The sequence below is a fragment of the Arachis ipaensis genome, chromosome B8, assembly GCF_059453495.1.
Source record: "Arachis ipaensis isolate K30076 ecotype BB chromosome B8, ASM5945349v1, whole genome shotgun sequence".
Taxonomy (NCBI): domain Eukaryota; kingdom Viridiplantae; phylum Streptophyta; class Magnoliopsida; order Fabales; family Fabaceae; genus Arachis; species Arachis ipaensis.
Genome location: NC_142443.1, coordinates 140,582,895 through 140,607,712, shown reverse-complemented (window position 1 = coordinate 140,607,712; position 24,818 = coordinate 140,582,895). Strand labels below are relative to the sequence as shown.

Below are 24,818 nucleotides of genomic sequence, written 5' to 3'. Positions count from 1 at the left end.
CAATTGCAAGCTGTCCTAAAAGTTACAATTCAATCTTCGAATTTCGGATTCATAACTTTTTTTTATCTTTCCTTATTTTCTTTTGGTGTTGTTTATTATATATAAAAAAGAAACCTTTTTTTTTTATATTTTCGCTTGGTGTTGTTTATTACATAAAAAAGAAGAAAATATTTTAGAATTTGTTTGGTAGAAATGAACAAACTTTTGGTCTTAATATTTCTATTATTTGCTCTATCTTTATCCTCTTTCTCAACCGGTGAGATGTGTATAACGAGACAATGCAATAAAAAACAAAAGTGAATTTTAAGCGGTTTAAAGAGTTACAATTCAAGTTTAGAATTTTGAACTCTATAAATTTTTTTTCGCTTGACTTTTTTTCTATTTTCCTTTTTTTTCGCTTAACTTTTTTCCATTTTTTCTTATTTATGCTTGGTGTTGTTTATTACATAAAAAAATATTTCAATATTTATTTGGTAGAAATGAAGGTTGTTTTGTGTTAATATTTGCATTATTTACTTTATTTTGTTTTCTTTTTCGGACGACGAGACAATATAATAAAAATAAAAATAAATTGCAAACAGTTCAAAGAGTTACAATTAGAGCTTCAAATTTTGGATTTCATAACTTTTTTCTGTTTTCTATTATTTCCGCTTAGTGTTTATTACATTAAAAAAAATATTTCAAAATTTGTTTGATAGAAACCAACAATTTTTAGTATTAATGTTTATATTACTTATTTCATCTTGATACTTTTTTAGACGGTGAGATATGTATAAAAAGATAATATAATAAAAAATAAAAACAACTTACAAACAGTTCAAAGAATTATAATTCGAACCTCAAATTTTGGATTCCATAATTAAAAAAAAAAAAAGCAAAAGAGAGCTTTTGCAAAGATCTTTTGCTTTATATAAATTTTGTAGACCCTCTTCAAAGATTCAATTTTATTTTTTCTAACCTTGAAGAAAGAGATAAAAAAAAAATTGTTACTGAGATTAAAAATTCTTTTGTGTTTTTCTTTTGTATAGGTTAGATTAGACTCTTCTTGAGAAAAAAAAAATGAATTTGTTATCCTGTTTTGAGTATAAAATCAGTTTTATATATTTAAGAGAAAATCTAACAAAAATTATACTTTCGCCAAATAAATATTTAATATAGTCAATGAAATTAAATGAACTTAATTTTATTTCCTTAATAAAGAAATCGAACAAAATTTGTTTGTTATTATCTTAAAATCAATACTTGGCAAAATATGGATATTATGTTACATCTACATAAGTATTAGTTATCCATTCGTTATTTTTTAAAAAAAAATTATTGTAATACTGTAAACAAATTTTGTTATTCTATTATATATGATAAATTTAATTGTATTTAATTATCTTAGTAGTTGATTATTTAGTTAAAAAATTATGTAAATTAATATATATAACATACACTAATACATAAGAGTTAATTTAATAACTTATTATCAGTGTATAAATATAAATTAAAAAATTGAATATAATTTTTTATTCTATTTTTTGAAAAATTATACAAATATTTTAAAAAACAAGAGACCGGGTGAAACAGTGATTTTAAAAAAGTTTTTGAAAAATAACAAACGAATTTCTTTAAAAGAATCATAAAAGTTTTTTTTTATAAAAAAACATAATTCTTTTGAAAAAATACCAAAATTTTTAAAACAAAATGTATTTTTTTTATAATAGTACATAATAATGTGAAGAAGAAAAGAAAAGAGAAAAAGAAAGAAGAAAGAAGAATGTGTTTGGGATGCTTTTATCTAAATTTGTAATACAAATATTTAATTATATTGGTCATATTAAATTCAAGGAATATGTTAAAAAGTAGTAAAAAATATTAAATTCGAGAAATATGTTAAAAAAATAGTAATCGGGTGAATCAGTATTTTTATAACCAATTTGGAATCAAGTTTTCAAAATTGATCTTTTTGTTTTAAGTAATAGAATTTTCTTTTGAAAAAAAAAAATTTTTTTTTTATAAGGGATGCGCATTTTTTTTAGAAAGCAACAAAATTATAAAACAAAACACATAAATTCTTATAAATAGCAACACGAAGACTATAAGAAAAAGAGAGAAAGAAAAAAAGAGAAATGTGTTTTGGGGTATTTTTACTTTGTTTGGTTAGAGACTCGTTTAAACAAATATGTTTATTTATACCTTAGTATCATTCTAACAAAAGAAAAAAGTTTTATAATTAAGTAATTTGTTCAATTAAGTTCGACCAAATTGTATAACTGTTTTTTATATTTATGTGCATTATTTTTTCTTCTTGTTTACACTATCGTCAGTGTTGTTTCTTTTCTTTTTTTTTCCCTTCTATTTTTTTTATTTATCTTTTTCATTCGTTATCATTATTGTCGACTTGTCGTTGTAGTCACTACCATCACCACTACCACCATCGTCATCTTCTACTCTTCTTCTTTCTTTTTTTGTATTTGATTTTTTTCTCTTTTCTTTTTTTCTTTCTCCATCATAATCATCATCATCATCATTATAATTTTTTGTCATAAGTTTGGATTTGAAATCTCTATATAGTTATAGTATTTCTTATGTGATTTAAACTATGTTGATAAATTTTCTGGTGTCATAATTTTTAAGTCTCGGTGTTATTATGAGTTAAATTCGTTGTAACTCATGTTTTTATACTTGTTTTGAGTTTAGTTTTTTCTAGTGTCACTATTTTAAAATTTTGATGTTATTTTGATTTAAATTTAGTGTGATTCTTGTCATAGGCTTGAATTTGGAGTCTCTATTTAGTTGTAGTATTTCTTATGAAATTTAAACCATGTTGATGAATTTTTGGTGTCATCATTTCCAAATTTCGGTGTTATCATGAGTTAGATTCAATGTGATTTAGGGTGGCGCTAGTGCCGAAGTTTGTTGGTGCTAAAGAAATTAAAGATTTCCGGCCGATTAGTATGGTGGGTTGTGTGTACAAGGTTATTTCTAAGGTGTTGGTTCGGAGGATGCGTAAGGTTATGCCGGGTTTGGTTTGGGAGACTTAGAGTGCTTTTGTGAAGAGAAGGAAAATACATGACGGGGCTCTGATTGCTTGTGAAACTGTGCAGTGGCTGAAAGTAAAGAAGAAGAGCTCAGCGATAATCAAATTAGACTTTCAAAAGGCTTATGATAGGGTCAAGTGGAGCTTTGTGGATATTGTTCTGGACAAAATGGGCTTTGGCTGTAGGTGGAGGGCTTGAATAAAGGAATGTGTTTGCTCTGCATCGATGTCGATTCTAATAAATGGTTCCCCCTCTAAGCCGTTCAAGATGGAAAGGGGCCTAAGACAAGGAGACCCTCTATCTCCCTTTCTGTTTGTGCTAGTCATGGATGTTCTCCATAGAATGATTCGAGCGGCTGTGAGGAATGAGTGTATTACCCCACTTTTGGTTGGGCGAGACAACATTGAATTATCACACTTACAGTTTGTAGACGATACGATCCTGTTCTATCCTACTGAGGAGGAGACTATCCGGAACTACCAACGATTGTTGCGGTGCTTTGAGCTGATGTCTGGATTGAGCATCAACTTTGAAAAGTCCAGCTTTATTCCGGTCAATTGTGAGCAGCGTTGGACACGGAAGATGTGTCATTTATTAGGTTGCAAGGAGGCTTCTCTACCAGTCAGGTACCTGGGCATCTCTTTGGGAGCAAACCCGAGGCTTGTTCGGACATGGAAACCAGTGATTGATAAGGCGGAAGAAAATCTGAGTCTGTGGAAAGCAAAGTCCCTCAATAAGGCGGGTAAGCTGGTCCTCATTAAATCGGTTCTCAATAACCTGCCTGTTTACTATCTCAGTTTGTACAAGATGCCCAAGACAGTGGCGGAGAAGTTGATCTCACTACAATGACGTTTCTTATGGAGTAAAGAGGATGGGGGATATGGGACGCCGCTAGTAAAATGGGATATAGTAATGGCTCCAAAAAAGGCAGGTAGTTTGGGAGTTGGTGATATAGTGGTTCGGAATACAGCCTTACTCTTTAAGTGATGGTGGAGATTTTCAAAAGAGGACTGTCCTTTATGGAAGAAAGTTGTTTGCTCCTGTAATAACATGAATCCTTCTGAGATGCTGAGTGGGCAGCCAATACCTATAAGAAGGGGTCCTAGGAAGGAGATCTGTCAATTACAAATCAGAGAACCACAAGTGAGAGAAAGGATGATAAGCGGCTTGTCCATGGAAGTAGGTAATGGCGGATTAATCCGGTTCTGGGAGAATAACTGGTTACCTAGTGGTTCGTTGAAAGATGTGTTTCCAAGATTTTTCTCGGTCTCAAACCTCAAAGGATCCGTTATAGGGGATTGTGGGTTCTGGGATGGGTTAGAGTGGATTTGGAGTTTTCAATGGAGGAGAGAGTTATTTCAATGGGAGTTGGAGCTACTAAAGCAACTTCAAGAGAGGATACAAACAGTGAAGTTAACAAATGAAAGAGATGATAGTGTGGTATGGAAGTTTGATAAATCTGATATTTTTTCCACTAACTCCTTTGTGTAGGTGATGCAAGTAGAGACTCTTCCGGAGGACATCACTACATATAGTTTCACTAGTGCTATTTGGAGAGGTTTCGTACCTCCGAAGATCGAGCTGTTCGCTTGGTTTGTGTTGGTAGGCAGGGTGAAAACCAATGATAGGTTGTGTAGATTACGCATTATTGCACAACAAGATAATTTGTGTGTGTTATGCTGTAAGTCTGAAGAGACTGCGTTTCATTTGTTTATTGGGTGTGAGTTCACTTGGCAGGTGTGGAGTGCGTGGCTGTTCGCTCTTGGGAGGTTTTGGACAATGCCATGTTCTTTAAAGGAGCACTTTCTAAGTTGGACGAATGGTTCAGTGCGAAAGGATGAGATAAAGCGGTGGTTCATTGGTTTTTTTGCTGTTATATGGACAATCTGGCAAAAAAGGAATTGTAGAATCTTCAAAAACCAAGAATCGAGTGTGGAAGAAATTCTGAACAGGTCTTTCGAATTCTATGATGAATGGCTTGGTGGTGAACCCTTTGGTTGTTGATGGCATTGCCGAAGATGACTAGGGGTTGTCATGTATGCTGAGTTGTCCAGTGTTGTTATCTGGGTTCATGTGTTGTATGGTTTGTTTTAATGCTCCACCTTGTGTGTTGAGCTCTTTACTTTAAAAAAAAAGATTCAATGTGATTTATGTTTTTATACTTGTCTTGAGTTTAGTTTTTTCTGATGTCACTATTTTAAAATTTCAGTATTATTTTAATTTAGATTGGTTTGGTGTCTCTATGTAGTATCATCATCCTTCTTTTCCTCTTTCCTTTCATCATCATAAGAAGAAAAAAAAATCAAATAAAGAAAAGGAATAAATACATAATACTACAAAAGTACTAAAAAGAGAAAAAGAAAAAATACAGCAACTACGTGTAGAGCAATAAATACGCAAAGAACAAAAAAGAGGAGGTACGTAAAGAAAAAGAAAGAACGCGAAGGAAAAAATGCACGATATCATTCCTGGGAATTAGAGTATATCTACACGTTCTCATTAATGAAACGATTTTTGTTAACTTTGAACTAACTTAATTAGAATTGATTATAAAAATACTTAAATATATAGCAAAATTGTTAATAAAATATGAAAAAGTATTGGGTACCAAGAGTCAATTTGTCAATTTTTGACAACTCAATTAATAATTAATACTTTTAAATTATTTTAATAAATTTAAATTTCAAAAAATGACATTAATGAGAAATTTGAATAATAAGGATTGTGTTGAGTAACCGTCCACAAGGTCACTGTGATCAGCGTTCGTTTTCCTCCTATCATCGCAACATCTCCTTTCTCGCCAACAGCACCGCTTCGCTGCCACTGCAGCGCGCTCCCGTCACAGCTGCATAACGACCATGTCACCGGCTCTTTGGTGCGCGGCCGTTTTGCTCTGGTAGAAGCTTTTATTTTGCAGGTTGCAATCATCTTCCTCGCCAGGTGCCGATTCGGGGCCGTTGCGGTGCACTGCTGTTCCAGCCGCAATAACCGCTGCGTCGCCGGTTCATTGGTGTGCCGCCATTTTGTGACGGTGAAACCTGTTATCGCGAAAATTCGTGCGTGTTCCATCACCTGATTGCCATCGAACGTGCATCCCTCGACGTCGTCCAGAAGCCGCAAACAAAAATTCCGCATTCTCAGACGACTTCGTCGATGGAACGTAAGTTTGGAGAAGAAGGAACTAATGCATCATCCATTGATGTGGGTTATGAATATTCTTCTAATGGATGTGTCTTTAGAAAGTGTCTTTTTGTACATGTGTCTTCTAATGGAGGTGTATTTTGTGAATGGTGTCTTGTACAGTAATGGCGACACTTAGATACACTTCAGAAGACCAGTGGTTACTCGCCGATGAAAGCACGTGCGTCATTGACCATTGTTGACGCCGGCGATGGAAACACGTCCAAAGATGGAGGAGAGGTCGGAAAAGGATAGTCGTCGGAGTTAGAGGATGAGACTGGACTTGAACAGTGAAAGACAGGATTAAGTATGTTTACTAGTGGTAATTGGGGATGAATTAGGTTTACCATGGATGATTAGACATATGTTTTTTTTTTTTTGAAATGAGCTCTAAAATTCAGTTCAATAAAAGTTGGTAGGAGTTGGCAGCACTCTTCTTAGTTATCTAGCAGAATTAATAAAATATAGGATTGATTCTCATCTTGTTATACGAAATCAATACAAAATTAATTATTGTAGTCAACATAAATAATTTAAATGTATATAATATCAAAAAATATATTGACCTATTGGTTAAAGTGCTTACAAAACTGCCAACGAATTACAACTCAAATAGCATAGTCTTCTCATATTTATCTAGAAATCGCAGCTCAATCTTATCTTTAGTAAAAAAAAAGTGCTGATACAAAAATAGTTATTATATTCAACATAAATAATTTAATCATAGACCAAAAAATATCCCGATAAAGTTGATTGTTTGTTTATATAAATTTTTTATAGCATCATAAATCATATTAAATTCTTAACAATTATAATAATTGACTAATAATTAAAAAAAAATAATTTTAATACATTAATATATAAATTATTTTATATAATCATCTAATTATACTTATTCTTTCTTTTACATAATTATTTCTGCAAGATAAGTATTTTATAACATCAATTCAATAAAATTAAAATAACATAATTATAATTACTATTACAGAAAATCTAAAACACCATCCTATATATCCTGATGCTAGTTTTTCTCTTCCTAATATATAGTTTCAAAGATTTTTGTCTTTGTTTAATTTAATTTTAATTCAATATTTTTAAAGCCAACTAACACCCTTTTCTTCTCTCTCTTTCTCTGTCAGAAAGACTCAAACTCTGTATTGTTGCGTTGTTTGAGAACAAATTTTTATTATTTTTTCCCCAAAAAACCAGAGAGGGCAACCGGCGAGTGCAAAATCTCGCCGGAATTCCGCTCCGCGGTTGCCGGAATCTCCATTTTTTCCGATTCAAACTTCGAATTTTGGATTACATCACTTTTTTCCATTTTCCTTGTTTTCGCTTGGTGTTGTTATTATTACATAGGAAAGAAAATATTTCAGAATTCGTTCGGCAGAAACCAACAATTTTTGGTGTTAATGTTTACGTTACTTCCTTCATCTTGACCCTCTTTTTCGGGCGGTGAAGGGGTGTACAACGAGGCAATGCAGTAAACAACAAAAGCAAAGAGGGTTTCTACAGAGATCTCTTGCTCTATATAAGCTTCTAGGACCCTCTCCAAAGATTCAATTTCATTTTCCTGAGCTTGAAGGAAGAGATAGAAAAAAAAAGTTGTTTTCTTGGGGTTTGGTGTTTGTGTTGAAATTTTTTAACAAAGGTGAGAATTTTCGTTGAAACTGGTATCTGTTTGTTTAAGTCAGAATAGATTTTGATTTTTTTTGAATTATCTTTGTCTTTGGTGCCAGTGGATATGATTTCTTGCTCAGATTAGAACCTCCTCTGTGTTATTCTTTTTGATCTGTTAGATTAGACTGTTGTTGAAAAAAAATTGAATTTCTTACCCTTCCGTCTTGATCTGCGTTTGTTCCGGGTCTTTTTTATTTTATTTTTCATGTAAATTCTTTTCACTCCTTCTATCTTTTTTTTTTTCAATTCCGGTGGATGATTTTGTCCATTTTTCATAATTTTATCTTTTTTGCAGCCGAATTTCTAGGCTGTGTTAGGTTGTTGGTAGGTGAGCAACGATGTTTCTGATAGTTTTTTTCTTCTAATATATTATTCATCCTTTGCTGTTGTTCCATCTGGTACTGTTCAGTGGTAGATGCTACTGTTTCTGGTTTGATATCTTTGATTTTCCCTTTTTAAGCTGTAATTCATGTAGCACCTCTAAAAGAGTTTAAAGTAGTCCCCTTTTTGTTACCTTTCTTTGATTCTTCAGTTTTGGGGTTGGTTTTGTTCTTAGAGTTATGATGGATGGTATTTTTTTAGTGGGTTTGAAATGGGGTTAGATTTTTTTATGTGGATTGGTTTTGTATATTCATTGTTATATGTCATTTCCTTTGTGTATAGCAAATGACCTTAAATTTTCCAGCAGATGATAGGGAAATAAAGGCTAGTAAGTGAGATTGTGGATTTCTGGATTCTCAGCTGAAGGATGCCTTTTGAAGTAATGAACCAGAGGGGCGTTTCGACCTCGTCTCACTTTTACGACGACATCTCCTTTCCTCCAGAGGTGAGGATTATCCTCACTCTCTCACTTTGGTGTTCTTAAATTTTATCATATAAATTTAAGAACTTTGGCACTAGTTTCCAAAAGGTTGATAAAATTATGTGTGATCTTGATGATATTCCCCTTTTGAACTATTGTTGGTTTTTCTAAAAGTGTGTGGAATTTTGTATGAGCAGAAGAATCCTGGATTACGGAAGCAAAAATCTATTCACGAGCGATACCCGCAAGGTTAGGTCCTATCAACTCATCATTTGTTAATAGTCCCACACAAGTTATTGTTCTGTTTCGTGTCGTTAAATTCTATCGTTGTTGCCCTGAGTATCTACTAACTAATTTTTTGTACGTAGAGGTTGCATGAACAGTTTTGTATTTGGGTTTAGAATCTTATGCCTTAGATGATGCCATTGGGGTTTTGATTGAAACTCCCTTTTGGGATTTAAAAGTAATATTTCTCTCACTTTCTGTTTCAAATTCTTATAATTGTTTTGTTGCATTTGGAATACATGATTATAAATGTAGTTGTGAAATAGCCTTAACACAAGTAATTGCTCTGTACTCTAAAACTAGTACATCTTTCACTTGTTGTTGAATGCTAGTATGCTTGTCTAACCTATATCTGTCTTTCATTTGCTATGAATTACTGGATAAGACAATGATAACTTTCCAATGTTGCAAGTATGTTTATTGAGTATTTGACTCTAGCTTACAATTGATACTATTGTTTCAGTTTGTTGCGAAAACCTAATTGCTGCAACCTTTATTAATGCTTCGTAATGCATGTATAATTTATGATGCCATCCTTTAAACGCTTTAATTGTTGCAAAACTATGATTATTAATTATGATATCTTAATATAGATGTTTCAATTTGTTATATTGAAGCTCATGTATGCGTTTTTGGTATGTTTACTCTTAAGATTTCACTGCTATTTTTTATGCTAATTTTTAAGGCAAATAATGTAATATCCATCTCTACATGCATTTGTTTGTTGAGTGTTGATTTATGTGTTCTGTAAACAAGCAGCTCATCTTCCAAACAAATAAATATAGGTTGTTTCAATATAAACTAAAGTTGATGAAATTTTCAGGAAAGAGTGAGATCACAGCATCACCTGGCAGCATTTTGAATGCTTCATCACCCCGTGGAATGAATGCAAAAACAGGCTTGCCGATGTCGCAGACTGGTTTATCTTCCGAAGGCACAGGAAGCACACGTTTCGGTGGTAAAGAAGGCATTGCAGATGTGCTGAAGGATTCCAAGGAGTTACTTAACTATCATCCAAGATCATGGACTGATGTGCGTATGCAGCCGGCATCTAGCTCGTATGGTTTCATTGGGAACAAGATTGTCGCCAATGCTGCCTCTCGTGAAAGCAGTCTATTCTCAAGTTCATTGTCTGATATGTTTACTCAAAAGTGTAAGAATCTTTTTATCCATGCTAAGATATTTGCATGCTTGTATAATGGTTAATGCAGAGTGGTAAAGGAATTAGTACTGATGCCCTTTTATCTTACTAGAACTTGAGATGCAAACTAAGAAAAGTTTTCTATTCATTTTGGTTTTATATTAGTTGAGTTGATATCCTCATGGGCCTCTTTATATGTGTTTCTTGGTGCAGTGAGATTAATGGGGAATGATGTTTTCCGGGATCAGTCTGTTTCCGTTGGTTCCCTTCCTGAGGAAGAACCATATAAATCTCTTCAAGAAATTGAGGCTGACACTATTGGGAATCTTCTTCCTGATGAGGATGACCTGTTTTCTGGTGTTGCTGATGAGTTAGGATCCAATGTTCATGCCAAAGCAAATGATGATTTCGAAGATTTTGATTTGTTTAGCAGTGGGGGAGGCATGGAGTTAGAAGGAGATGAACATCTAGTTTCAGGAAAAAGAGCCAGCGGCTTAGAAGGAGATCTTGGTTATTTCGGAGGTTCCAAAGGAAAAATTCCTTTTGGTGACCAATCTTCTAGGACACTTTTTGTTAGAAACATTAATAGCAATGTAGATGACTCTGAGCTGAAGACTCTCTTCGAGGTGAAACATTTATTTTCTTATGCTGGTAGATGCTGTCTCAGAATTTCTTTAATTATCATACCACTAATCATAAAATTTTAATGGACTATTTTTTCCTGGCAGCAATATGGAGATATCCGAACCATGTATACCGCTTGCAAGCCTCGCGGTTTTGTCATGATTTCTTATTATGATATAAGGGCAGCACAAAATGCAATGAAAGCACTCCAACATAAGTCGTTGAGATCTCGAAAGCTTGATATACATTATTCAATTCCAAAGGTAGTTACTGCTATATTCTTCCCTTGTCAGTTACTTTGTATTTCAAGTTCTTTTGCTTTGCTTATGGTTTTATCTTTATTTGATGGCATGTTAGGGCAATGCTCCAGAAAAGGATATTGGTCATGGTGGTGTGATGATATCTGGTCTTGATTCATCTGTTTCAAATGAGGAACTTAAGCATATTTTCGCATTATATGGAGAAATTAAAGAAGTAAGTTTTTATTGTGGGCTTTCACCCTTTTTGCTTCATGTGTCTTAACAAGGATGATTTTGGCATTGATAATTATTGTGTAATTGCAGATATATGAATCTCCTGAAGTGAATCATGTGAAATTCATCGAGTTCTATGATGTGCGAGCTGCAGAAGCTTCTCTTGGTGCTTCGAACAGGATCTGCATTCCTGGGAAGCAGATCAAGCTTGAACCTGGCCATCCTAGAAATGCTATGTATTGGCTCTCCCTTCTACTTTTAGTTTTAATTTATTTTCTTCTTGTTATAGAATATTTTAAAACTTTTTCTTCTGCTTTTTATGTGTCCATTTGTAATTAATGATCTCTACACGGAATCTTTATTTTGGATCTGCATATTTAACTTTGCTCCATTTGATAGTATTTTTCGTCTTTAGTGATTAAGTCTTTAATCACCATGATGGGAAAATATTACCTCTTTCCTTTTTAACAATTCTGGAAACCTTGCTTTTGTAGTCTAATGCAGCAGTCTCAAAAGGGACAAGAAGAACCAGATTTTGTTCATAATCTTAGTGATAACTTATTAAGACAGAACGGTATGATTTTGTCTGCTTCGGCTTATTTTCACCCTTATGAAGTTGAGATGTTCTTGGTCTCACTACATATGTAATTTACAGCAACATCTTCTGGAGCAGCCACATCTGGTGGCAGCTTGGAGAGTGGATATAATCAGGGGTTTCAATCTGCAAAAAGGATACCTCTGAATGGTTTTGTTGATAATGCATTATATCCTGTGGGTTCTAGCATACCAAAGATGGCAAGAGGGGCTTCTGGTGGAAAAGTATCCGGAGTTTACGAGTCTGCAAATGTTGTTGATGCAATGAAACTGGGATCTATTACAAGGTTCCATCCTCATTCTTTACCTGAGTTTCATGATGGTTTAGCTAGTGGTAGTCCCTACAACTTTTCAAACCCCATCAGCAATGTTGCTGCCAGTATTGGAACTGGATCGACAGAATTGTCGGACAGCAGGCATATTCAGGGGATTGGCTCACCTGGCAACCTAGCTGAATTTAATGCAGTAGGTAAGTGCATTGTTCATTCTACTACTGTTTTCCTCAAACTGCATCCTTGCAATTTTTATGATGATGCATACTGTTGTCAATATTTTCATAATATTTTTAAATAACTGAAATTTTAACTTATACACAAAAGTCAAATTATTTAATAAAAAAAAGGCAGTCCGGTGCACAAGCATCCCACATTAACGCAAGTTCCGGGGAAGGGCTGCACCCAAAGGGTGTAATGTACACAACCTAACACCTGATAACTACATTAGTGGCTGTTTCCATGGCTTGAATGCGTGACCTTGAGATACGGAGACAACTCAACCGTTGCTCCAAGGCTGTCCTTCAAAAGTCAAATTATTTAATATTTGTTGAAATTTAGACTTGTCCTTGTCTATCTGAGACTAAGCATTCCGGATTGAATAGTTGTCTTGAATTTGGCTTTTCTATCAGCATGCAAGTGGTATATGCTGAGTGGTTGTAGCATGAAGAGATATCTGATGTGAATTCAATAGTTTCAGGAAACGGGAGCCGCCCGCCTCAGGGACTTTATCATATGTGGAACAACTCCAACTTGCATCAGCAACCTCCATCAAATGCCATGCTTTGGCATAAAACACCACCATCCTTTATTAATGGTGCTGGTGCTCCTGGTGTTCCGCAGATGCCCGGCTTTCCTAGAACACCACCTCATGTGCTGAGATCATCACAGATAGACCATCATGTCGGATCAGCACCGGTCGTTACTGCCTCACCCTGGGAAAGACAGCCTTCTTACTTGGGAGAGTCTCCTGAAGCTTCTAGTTTTCGAATGGGATCTTTAGGAAGTACAGGTTTTCATGGTTCTTGGCAGATGCATCCTCCGGACTTGTCTTCTCGCAACATGTTTTCTCATGTGGGTGGGAACAGTACAGAATTGTCATCCAGTGCTGGGCAGGGATCTCCTAAGTTGTCACATTTTTTCCCAGGGAGACTTCCCATGAATTCAATGCTGAAGTTTGATTCGGCCAATGAACGGATGAGAAGCCTCTATCATCGTAGAAGTGAAGCAAATACTAACAGTGCTGATAAAAAGCAATATGAGCTTGATCTAGGCCGCATATTGCGCGGGGAAGATAACCGAACCACACTTATGATAAAAAATATTCCAAACAAGTATGCCATTTGTCGTCCTAGCTTCTTGACATTTTATTTAAGTACACATTTTACAGTTAATGGTATTGTCTTTAGCATTTGATTGTTAATTCTTACCTTTTGCATTTTGACTCATTTTCCGTTACAGATGGAATCACACGTTTTTACATTCCCTTTTTGTATTTAATCAATCAGTTTTTCCCAACTGATTTTACATGGAGTAAATCATGCAAATTTTTGTTGATCTTTTTAGATGTTTTATTATTTTGGCAGGTATACTTCAAAGATGCTTCTTGCTGCCATCGATGAGCAATGTCGGGGAACTTATGATTTTCTGTATTTGCCAATTGACTTCAAGGCAAGCATATATTTGGAGTTTGTTAGTTCTTTCCTTATCTTAAAACAATCATAACTGTTTCTAACTCAATTCTATTCATGGTTGCAGAACAAATGTAATGTTGGCTATGCATTCATCAACATGATTGACCCTGGTCAAATTATTCAGTTCCATCAGGTTCTTTGATTGTTCTTATGTTATAGTAATTCAAGTTATTTATGTACGCAATGAGAAATTCTTTTTTACTCCATGGAGCACAAAGAATTTACTTCATGGAGTATGAAATAATGTCTTGTATGCAATATGATTTAGTTAATATGTTTGCTTGTGCATAAATTGATGAAGCTAATATTGAAACTGTTTTGCAGGCTTTTAATGGGAAAAAATGGGAGAAGTTTAACAGTGAGAAAGTAGCTGTACTTGCATATGCCCGAATTCAAGGAAAAGCTGCTCTGATTGCTCATTTCCAGAATTCAAGTCTAATGAATGAAGATAAACGTTGTCGCCCCATTCTCTTCCACACGGATGGCCCAAATGCTGGTGATCCGGTAAATTAGCTTGTCCTTTAGTCTATAATTTACCAAGGAACTGATATAGTGATATACCAGTCAAAAGTTGGTTCGAATTTTCATTAGCTGATACTTAATGAACTGTCTACAGGAGCCTTTCCCCTTGGGAAACAATATTCGAACAAGGCCAGGAAAATCTCGTACGAGTGCTAACGATGAGAATCGCAACCAAGGGAGTTCTTCAGCTGCAGCCGGAGATGAATCTGCTAATGGAGTAGAGTCGTCCTTGAGTTCATCGAAAACCTGACCATAGTAGCCTCAGGCACTAACAGTACTATGCTGTATTTCATGCCAACCCAAGTATGTATATTGACATTCTCTTTTTTGATCAGTCGACATGGAGTTGGAGCCGTTAGGACAGGTGGGCTCACAATTTTGGCTTATAGAGGAGCCTTTGCAGGAGTTTTTGGAGGCCGAGGACCGAGGTACATAACCAGAATGAAGTTGCTGATATTTAGTGTTATCTTTATGTTTTCCTTGCATGGCGCCGTCATGCTACACTGGACAACTTTAGAGAGTATGGCTTAACCGAAAAGCTTTAAATTTTGGCTAGCTTTGAATGGACATGACAATTTGAAGTTCCCTTTGAGATTGGTTCACATACATCATTGTGAGTCTCAAACTCTTCAAGGATGTTTTGTTCTCAAGATTATCTTGTTTATATTTGTATTTTTGGTTTATGTTGTTGTATCCCTGGGCATTGGTGTCCTAAAGGGACTTTGTCATTTTTAACTTTTTTTAATGTCTATATAGAATGTTATTGTTGAAGGAAAAGCTTTAATTTGAACATTTACTTCTATGGTACTAGTTTTGTTCAAATTTTTGCTTATTTGCTTGGTATTTCTGAATTCCTGGCATGAAATGGGTAGAAACACTACCTAATATGATGCTATACCTATGTAGTTTTTCATAAACATACCATATTATATTTATTCAAATATGATTTTAATTTTGGGGCACTTTAGTGTATAAAAGGTTTCCTACATAAGTGTTGTCATATTGAAACATTTTTTCAAATACAAAAATGTCATCAATTCTTTTACACTATTTAGCATATAGTAATTAAACCTTTTATTTTGGTAACAAATTTGATAAGCAGATTGTTCATAATTTTTTTTTTTTTTTTTATTTTCAAGTGGAATGATTGCTAGGATGAATAAAACAAGATTTTATTTTCATACAACTCTGTCATTTAATCATTGTTTGAGTACAACTGAGCTCTAAGCCACTCATTTCTTTTGCCATGTGATCAATTATATTAGGATTTGTTTATATTCTAAGATGATAATGACACAACATTTTCTGTATGGGCAATGGACTTATGGATCCTTATGTGGTCCACTGTTAGCTAAGATGTATGGCACACTTTGAATTTAGCTTTGATGCGGGGAAATATGCGAATTTTAAAATTTTATAAGATACGAAAATATGTATATGTATAAAATATAAAGTATTTTTTAGATAAATTATAATGATATTTTGATATTTTATTGATATTAAAATATAAATTAATTTTTTTTGTTATTTTTAATATTTTAGTTTAATTATATAAAGTATTTAAATATTTTTTGTTTAATAAATAATAATATATTATTTTTAAATTTATTTTAAAAATATATGTTAAAAATAAGGTTGGACATATTCATACATGATGATATTTAGATGTATTTAAGTGTGTTCGAACAAGAATTTTTTATTAAGACATAATTGAACGGGAGTGGATCTTCTCCTGTGGGAAAAATTCTCCTGTGGGAAAAAAATTGGATAGTGTCCAGTGTTTGATCTCACCATTTATTGTTCTCTTTCTTATTAATTTCTGATTCCACTTTTATTCTCTCCGGTAAAAAAAAATGGAAAAGATCCATTTCCTAATTGGACATAACAAATACGTGTCGAATGAATACACGTGAACATGACAACTCAATGAAGTGTCCGTTTTTCGTAAGAATTTAGCCACTCAACCTTTTATTCTCCAAATTGATCTAGGTTTAACTTACATGTAAATCCCTAATCAACGGAGATTCACGCCGGTGAAATTGAGAAATTTATTTGGATATTTATAAAATTTGATTTTTTTTTTGGTGACATAAAAACAAAAGAAAGAGCAAAAGGAAAGACAAACTACTCGTGGAATTTTGGAAACTATTTTGACCATAACCTCTTATTTTATTATAATCTAACTCTTAACGCTATTACTTCAAATTAGATTTTAGGGTTTACTCATTAATTAATTATTTATTAATGAATATCTACCAATCCCATGAAAAAGTAGCAAGTTTATATTTGTAAGTAACTTACTATTTCGGTGCAAAAGTTTTCTTCCTTTATTTTGCATCCATACGCTGAATGTGAAAAGTTATATGGTTTTACAATCTTTTGTTTTCTGTGATTCACTTTATTATGGTCATATTTTGGAATGCTCTATATTTGTTTCCTTGACAAACTTTAATTCCATTTTGCCAAATATAGTATGTGATAAATAAAATAGCACAACTATGTTTTATAATTATTTTTGTATTGAAATTATTTATTTTGATTTATGTATAGTAAATTATCTAATAGATTTGATCCAATCGATCTACTTCCTAATTTTGCTGACAGAAAAAATGGAAGTGTTGTAATATGTTTGGAATAAAATCTGCTTTGCGTGTTCGATTTGGTGATGAGAACAAATTATGGTTTTTCTTCTTTTGCAAAATACTTTTTTTTTATAACTCATTTTATATAATTAAAATTACGTTTTAACATAATTTTAAACATGATTGGTGAAAAGATTTCAACTCCAAATGGACTATAAGCATATAAGATATTAGGTTTTCTTTTGCTGATCAAAATTGAGAATTTAGATGAAAATGTATGATAAAGATGATACAAATGAAACTATATTAAGGTTTTGTTTGGGTGAGTTTTTATGAAAATATTTTTTTTAATTATTTTTTTTTTAAAAATTTTATAAAAAAGTAAAAGTAATTTTATGTTTAAATATCTCATTTTAAAAGATTTTTTTATTTATCAATTATGTTTGGGTATAACAATATAAAAGTACTTTTTTGTTTATTTATTACGTGAAAAATATTTTTTAATGAAAAAAGATCTTTTAAAAAAAGATGTAAATTACAGCTTCTAAAAAAAGATGTTTTTTTATTTATTTTTTTAATATTTTTATTTTTACTACTAGAAATTTGCCAAACACTCTAAAAAATAAAAAAAATATTTTTTCGTTGAATTATCCTAGATAATGGCGCACAAACAAATACTAAAAATATACATGTTTTCAATTAATGAAATATTATTTTTATATATTTTTAAAATAACTATTACATAATAAAAAAGTTGAATTAGCCAATAATATGTAATTAGATGATGACATATAAAAACATATTTGACATATATGAATTTTTTTGTTCATTGATAGAAAAAAAAAAAAGAAAAGTTATCATCATCTTCATCGATATATAGTTAGTGGATTTAATTTGAATATATTTTCTTCTCTCTCTCTATCTATCTATCTATATCTATCTATCTATAATACTAAGTTATTTTTTTGGAAAAAACAGCTCGCCGACTTCAATTATTTATATTTTTATTTATTAATAGTTAATTAATTAATTAATGTGATAATAATACACAAATAAGTATTGATTATTGATTAATATTAATATTAATATTAATAATTAGGTAACATTTTTCGTGCTCTTAGAAATGTTAGTACTGTTACCGTCTCTTCTTCTCTTCTATTCTCTTCTCTTCTCAGAGAAATAGCATCGTAGTAATCTCCGAAAATGGATAACGGCGAAGATAACGGCGTTAACGGCGCCGGCGGAACCACTACCAAGGAGGAGCAAGAGGAGGCATTGGTAGCTCTCATCGAACACCGTACTCGCGAAGTCAAAAACCTCCGTCACCGCCTCTCCTATTACAAATCGCAGGTTTTTATTTTTTTTTCTTTTTAACCTCTCATTTTTCCGTTATTATGCTTCCACATTTCGATTTGTTTATTTATTTATTTATTTATTTATTTATGATATTGAACTGTTTCGAATGATTAACAGTATTTGAGCTAGGAGGGAAAAAAAAGGAGCATGTTCATTATATATGAGTGTTTGTTTCTTTTGTAGCAGAATTGATGTAAAGTTAGAATAACTTTGAATTCATGTTTTCACAGTTATAAAGAATCTATTTGATTCGTTGCTTTATTTTCTTTGTTTTGTTGGTATAAAAGTCGAGAAAATCGTGGTTTGTTGTGTGCCCTTTTTTTGGTTCCTGAAGGTAGAAACATAGATACTTTTGATATACTTTAGTCTTTACTTGCATGAAGTTCATTTCACTCTGCTATATGGCTGGTTCTGCTTTTTGTTGGCAACCATAATGCATTTCTTTCTTTATGGAAAAATTGTAAATTTTATATTTTTTTTGGGTTCCATAAGCTTCTTAATGAAAGCAAGGAAAAAAGAGAAGTTTTTGTAACCCTAATGCAGCAATTATGAAATTCCTAAGATTATTTTGATTCTCCACTTGTATTTTTACTCTCCTACAAAACTCACTTTAACTGCTGAAGCATGTAGTTTTGTTTCTAGTTAATAGGTTGATATGTGGTCATTGTAATCCTGTGACAACTTATTTTGAATTTTCTGTTGATAGTATTCAACATTTGGTTTTCTCTTTTATTCTTTGGAATGCGCTTTTGTTTTGGTAGCAGTTGCATATGCATGCATACAAGTTGGTTCACTCTGGTTGGTTCTGACTTCAGTATGAATACACTGCAAATGTGTTTTGTGTCATGTTTTGATGGCTGTAGTTTGGTTTGGCTCTTGTTTAAACTGTATTCTGTGATGGAATCTTTCTATGAATTTCGAAAAACTTATTTATGAATAAATTGTTCTTAGGTTTGGAGCAATGCTATCCATGTTGTCAATATTTCAAGTGATAACTTTTTGTCTTCTAATTTTGATATTGTGAAACATTATCATCTGTAGTCTGCACAATTTTTTTTTTGAATCTCTTCTCAGAATTATTTGCTGAATGTATGTTTTGGTGCAGCTTGAGGAAGCAGAAAAAAGGCTGCAAGATTCCGAGACAAAATTGGCTCGCCTTCGAGGTCAAACTAATAATGCTGTGTCATCTAGAAGTTCCTTAGACAATGGAATTAAAACTGTGAAGGTAGAACGTAGATCAAGCAGTCCAACAGATAGAAATGAAGATTCTTCCAAAAAACACCATCAATCCAAACCAGAACTTCTTATTCCTGCCGTGCAACCAAAAACTTCGCAACCAACACCGCCAAGATCTTCTACAAAAGCTGCCGTAACTTCTGGTTCTGAAGCAAGTCCATCAGTTCACAGTTCTGGTTCTAGAGTAAAATCTGAAATATCCCAAAGACCTTCTTCTGAGAAGAAGAGTACTGAAGACAAGGACAGAGGGACCAAAAGGAAGTTTGGTAAGACATTCATCTCTAGCGCGGCCTTCATTTTATGTGGATTTGGCTAGTCCATGGATGATATCAATGGTTATGTGCTTCTCTTTGAATTTCATGTTAGATATTGCTGTCCTCTCCATTTCAAGTGTAACTTTAATTTCACAAGATTTCATTTTGCTTTCCAGAGCAAAAAGAACACAAGGAATTGATTCCTTTAATACGCAAAAGTGCTTCACCAAAGTTGGTATATTGTCATACAAGCAACCATATCTCAAGTCAACACAAGAGGAAATTGCGGAGTCTTGCTTATTGTCCTGTAAATGATAATCTTTTCGTGACCAGGTAATATACGCATTTCTTTTCTATAAATCTTTCCTTTTAGTATGTTAGAGCTACCTTCTTTTTTTCCTCCAAAAAAAAAAAAACTTCTCTCAGCTTTTGGCCACGACAACTCTATTGTAAAATCTTATCAGTTGATACCAAAGGAAATTCGATTGCAATATGACTATTAGGCTTTAAGTTTTAGTGATTCGGCCATATTGAAGAATGTAAAAAGTCTACATGTGTGAGACATTTGATTGCCATCTAAGGTCGTGATTTTAAGTTTCTTTAAACTTGCATATGCTAGGATGCATGATGAGGCTTCTGGAGTATTACCTTTATTCTTGAGTACATTTTCTTTCCGCGTCTTTTGTTGGAACCATTTTCTAAGATTCAAGTTGCTAGAACTAAAGTGATAAAAAATATATAGTGGCTAGGTTTATTATCATCATCATCATTATTATTATAAAAGATTTATCTATCTTCTGAGGCTTATTCTTGCTACTTTTGTGGAATGCTTGCAGTGCTTTGGATGGAGGGCTCAACTTGTGGCAAATTCAGGCTAGGGGGTATACCCTTCATCTTTATCTTTGTTGTTAAATTCCTTAATATTTTTTGAAAATTTTATAGTTTTCCTATTATGTCTTACATACTGGTCCAATGATGGCATCAAAATGTCTGATATGCAAGATATGAACTTAAATGTACAGATCTCCTTTATGGATTTGCAAGCAATTGGACTTTGTGAATCTCACTTTTAATATCATGACATGTCTAACGTTTGGCTCTTGACTCTCTGATCATTTGCTATAATAAGACATTCACTATTAAATGGACAATCTTTCTCAAATGTTTTTTATCAGTGAATGCTGGAAGGTAATACATTTTTTATTTTTTTTTTAAATTTAATTTTTTTTTTGCTTCCTTAATAATACCCAGCTAGGGTATTCCAAGGTTTTGAGTAGCAATGTTATTACATTCGAATTAATATTGGAAAGTAAATAGGTGATATGGATTGTGTGCTAGTTCTACTGCTTTTGAATCTTGCTTTGTTCTTTTGTTTTATTAAATTTCATTAATTTTATACAGTTCTACTTTCATCTTGTTTTGTGTTTGATACTTCAAGAGATACCATGCACAGACTACAGTTTCTTGGTTAATCACAATCTTCCTTTCATGCAGTACTTTTATTGCTGTTGTTGTTTTGGTGAAATGTGAATATGAATATAAATAGAACTAACCAAAGGCCTATTGGAAGTTTCAAAGAGGATGAAAAGGAGTGGTTGATTATAGAATATTATAACTTAAAACTATTTCAAAAGTTGATCTTGTTATCTATAACATGTTCTCTTTCTACGTCTTGACTTTTGTAGATCATCAGCCTCCCGACTTAGCTCTACTGATTGTTCATCCTCAAAGCAGCGGAGATGGCCGGAAGATTTAGCCTGGCACCCAGATGGAAACAGGCTATTTGCAGTATACAGCGCCGATGGGGGAGACTCTCAAGTATCAGTTATGAATCTGAATAAAGGTCGAGGGGTAAGGCTCGTGAGACCAAATATCATGGCGTAAAAGTTAAAAAGTTTTCTACTGGGGTTCTTGTATTGTTGATTGCAGATATATGCAAAATTTGTATGAAATCACAGGGAGATCGAGTAAGATACTTAGAGGACAAGCCGCATGTTAAGGGTATTATCAATGGCATTGTTTTTCCTCCCTGGGAAGATACATGTTTCCTAACTGGCGGAAGTGACCATGCTGTTGTGCTTTGGAGCGAACAAGATGGCGAGAAATGGAAGCCAAAAGCGTTGCACAGGAATCTTCATTCTTCTGCTGTCATGGGTGTTGCTGGTCTACATCATAAACAGATTGTGTTGTCTGCTGGTGCCGACAAGAGAATATTCGGGTTTGATGTTCGTGCTGGTAGAGCAGATTACAGGCATCAAGTTGATACTAAATGCATGAGTGTCCTACCCAATCCATGTGACTTCAATTTATTCATGGTTCAAACAGGGTAAGTCATATCCACTTTGGTTTTCTCAAGTTTTTGCTGTGTTATGTTTGCCTTCGTAACATGTTGGATACTTGGTTTATGGGAAATATATATCAAAGCATGTTCATTTGGAATTAGTAATATACTATTTAGGTTCAAAACCTTAAAAACCAGATGAAATAGTTTTCCCATCTTGTTTGTTAATGAGAAGTCCTGGCCAAAGGTGCGTTTGTCTCGCATCATTTTGGCAAAAAGATCAATTCTTTTTACTTCATATATTTGGTTAACTGATATAATTAGGTTAGGCTGCCTACATTACATCCTTTGGGTGCAACATTTTCCAAATCCTCCAGGCCGCCCCCTTGTTTTTTTTTTTTTCAAGAAATAATCGAAAACAAATAGGTTGAAGCTATGAAATCCCTATTTCTAAAATGTGGCTTGTAGTTTTGGTGGTTATTATTTTCTACATTGAATTCAGAGTATTCTCTTGTTACTTGCAAGTTCACTTGGTATATTAAGTACATTTTCTTTCTTTTAGGACTCATGAGAAGCAGCTAAGGTTATATGATATACGACTGAGGCAGACAGAACTTCATGCTTTCGGATGGAAGCAAGAAAGTAGCGATTCTCAATCGGCTCTGATAAATCAAGCTTGGTCTCCTGATGGACTATACATATCATCTGGTTCAGTAGATCCTGTTATCCACATATTCGACATCAGGTACAACGCGAACAAGCCTTCGCAGTCGATAAGAGCGCATCAGAAGCGCGTCTTCAAAGCAACATGGCTTCAGTCAATGCCTGTTCTCATTTCCATATCTTCGGATCTCAACATTGGATTGCACAAAATTTCATAGGTACAAAGAACATCTCTATAAGACTATACATACGCCCTGCCCCCATGAAAGTAGCGTGTTTCTGTTGCCACTTTTTGTTGGTGATGGATGCTGAATTCTCGTTTTACTTGTAATTTCTGAGGGAAGAACATTAACTTGTGCAACCTTGGGAAGTTTAAGGGTTGCAAAGAGTGAAAAGGGGTAGGCACTTGTTTTGGAACATAGCCTTGACAAATACTAGGAAAGTTTTGGTTGGAAAGGGATGCTCGGATGTTGGATTTGACACCTGTTGGTTGGATACACTGTCAATTACTTAATGGTTAGAAACCTCAAAATCTTTTGATAAAAAAAATAGAAACCTCAAGAAAAAAAAAAAAAAAAAACTCATTTAATACTTGATAAGTGAATGTACAAGTCTGAGAGAGAATATGTTCTTAAACTTTTCCCCCATAATTAATTAACTATTATGGTGAAAAATCGAAATGGGTAAGGCTATTGTTTAATGGAATGGATAGTTGAATACGCGAAAACTTAACGAGCATTTTTTATACTTGTGTTATGCTTTTTGGGTCTAAATATGTCTCAATAAAATATAAAAAAATGCTCTTCCAAATACATTTAGATATATTCAAATATTATTGTGTTGGAAGTCCGTTTTCGTTCTTAACATATATTTTAAAAATAATTTTAGAAATAGAATATATTATTATTTATTAAAATAAAAATTTATCTTAAATATTTTAGATAACTAAAAAATGTTAAAAATATTAAAAAATTAATTTATATTTTAATATTAATAAAATATTAATTTCTTTACAATTATCTAAAAATAATATATATATATATATAAGTTCATATAAGAACAAATGTATTCTTTATTAAATAAATAAGTTTTAATTTTTTATTTAATTCAAATTTAAAAATTTTCAGAGAACACTGAATTTTTTTGTTAGAAACGTCATTCACTCTATAATGTGTCCCCGAATACTCTCAACAAAAAAAAAAAAAAATGAAATGATGTCGTGTGGTATGTGAATGTCCGTTGATGGTTAGTTTGTTAGGTATGTGAATGTCCGTTGATGGTTAGTTTGTCAATTTAAGGCTGTTTGTTTGGTGAGACAGAGATATTAGATACAGTGGTTTATGTCTATCATTTGTTTGTTAAAATGTTATTATTTAACATTGAGATCCGGAGACACGATGTATAAAACACAAAGTTTGATTTTTTTTTTATTTTTAATTATTTTTAAAATTATTAATTTTTATCTCTGACTGATTGTGACAATAACAAAATATATTAAAAAAAAATTGATATTTAATTTATATCTACGTATTCTGTACATTATTAATAAGGATAATTATAGTGTACAGATTCCATTATATAAAGATTTACAGATATTCAAATTGAAAGAAATCAGAGGTGACACGTGTCCAAGAGCAATGCAATTGGGAGCAGCGTGGTAGTCTGTGTAGAACGGTACGAAGCTAAGCTGCTGAAGCTGAAAGGGTGAATGGCTCCGTTGGGTTTTTTTTTTTTCCGAAAATGTCAAAACGGATAGTTGGAGCCAAGCATGTTGTTGCAATGCTTGGGCCGGGAGACCAAAAAATTTCACATAAGGCCTTGGTTATTTTAGGTGTTATTATGGATAGTGAAAACTATGATGTAGGAGGAATATATCATTGAAAAGTATATGACTCCTGAACGAAAAATGAAAGAGTATATCACCCAAATGAATATAGTAAATGTGACCAGAAAAAATATTTCTAAGTTAATATAGTAAATGTGATTTAACCAATATTAAATATGCAATTACGCATTGTAGTATTAATAATAGATGTATGACATATTTTGCCCAAAAATTGCAATAAAAAAATATTTGTAAGTTAATATACTTTAGATGTATTAATTACAGTTATTTATTATATTATTGTCTAACTAATATACGTGAAGATTCA

The 24,818-nt window shown here is 32.9% G+C and overlaps 2 protein-coding genes across 7 annotated transcripts; both read left to right on the top strand.

Annotated features, from left to right (window-relative positions):
• The first annotated feature begins 7,249 nt into the window (after positions 1 to 7,249).
• Positions 7,250 to 15,115, top strand: LOC107612925 (protein MEI2-like 4). Of its 6 annotated transcripts, none has more exons than XR_015895930.1 (16): positions 7,250 to 7,857; positions 8,575 to 8,712; positions 8,886 to 8,937; positions 9,797 to 10,126; positions 10,328 to 10,740; positions 10,843 to 11,001; positions 11,096 to 11,212; positions 11,302 to 11,447; positions 11,706 to 11,785; positions 11,867 to 12,274; positions 12,778 to 13,411; positions 13,664 to 13,748; positions 13,836 to 13,904; positions 14,096 to 14,275; positions 14,388 to 14,596; positions 14,697 to 15,115. XR_015895930.1 is itself a non-coding variant. In XM_088495984.1 (15 exons), exons 2-15 carry the CDS (start codon positions 8,635 to 8,637, stop codon positions 14,541 to 14,543), a joined length of 2,907 nt encoding a protein of 968 aa, XP_088352110.1. In that variant the 5' UTR covers positions 7,250 to 7,857; positions 8,575 to 8,634; the 3' UTR covers positions 14,544 to 15,115. The 6 variants fall into 6 exon arrangements, 4 of the variants coding, with proteins under 4 accessions (XP_088352110.1, XP_088352109.1, XP_088352112.1 ...); XR_015895929.1 differs by having other exon boundaries at positions 12,772 to 13,411; XM_088495984.1 differs by having other exon boundaries at positions 14,388 to 15,115.
• A 2,846-nt stretch (positions 15,116 to 17,961) lies between these two features.
• LOC107613801 (transducin family protein / WD-40 repeat family protein) lies at positions 17,962 to 23,197 on the top strand. Its single transcript, XM_016315957.3, has 7 exons — positions 17,962 to 18,225; positions 19,337 to 19,733; positions 19,898 to 20,054; positions 20,558 to 20,602; positions 21,407 to 21,572; positions 21,680 to 22,047; positions 22,565 to 23,197. The coding sequence occupies exons 1-7, from the start codon at positions 18,079 to 18,081 to the stop codon at positions 22,881 to 22,883; spliced, it is 1,599 nt and encodes a 532-aa protein (XP_016171443.1). The 5' UTR covers positions 17,962 to 18,078; the 3' UTR covers positions 22,884 to 23,197.
• Positions 23,198 to 24,818: the final 1,621 nt, after the last annotated feature.

What these genes read in the sequence shown, in the direction of transcription:
- LOC107612925 (XM_088495983.1), top strand. Translation starts at nt 8,635, where the DNA reads ATGCCTTTTGAAGTAATGAACCAGAGGGGCGTTTCGACCTCGTCTCAC. An exon ending in AGCTGAAGACTCTCTTCGAG is followed by an intron (nt 10,741 to 10,842) that starts GTGAAACATTTA and finishes TTTTCCTGGCAG; the next exon opens with CAATATGGAGATATCCGAAC. An exon ending in ATAAAAAATATTCCAAACAA is followed by an intron (nt 13,412 to 13,663) that starts GTATGCCATTTG and finishes TTATTTTGGCAG; the next exon opens with GTATACTTCAAAGATGCTTC.
- LOC107613801 (XM_016315957.3), top strand. Translation starts at nt 18,079, where the DNA reads ATGGATAACGGCGAAGATAACGGCGTTAACGGCGCCGGCGGAACCACT. An exon ending in AGGGACCAAAAGGAAGTTTG is followed by an intron (nt 19,734 to 19,897) that starts GTAAGACATTCA and finishes TTTGCTTTCCAG; the next exon opens with AGCAAAAAGAACACAAGGAA. An exon ending in GATAATCTTTTCGTGACCAG is followed by an intron (nt 20,055 to 20,557) that starts GTAATATACGCA and finishes GAATGCTTGCAG; the next exon opens with TGCTTTGGATGGAGGGCTCA.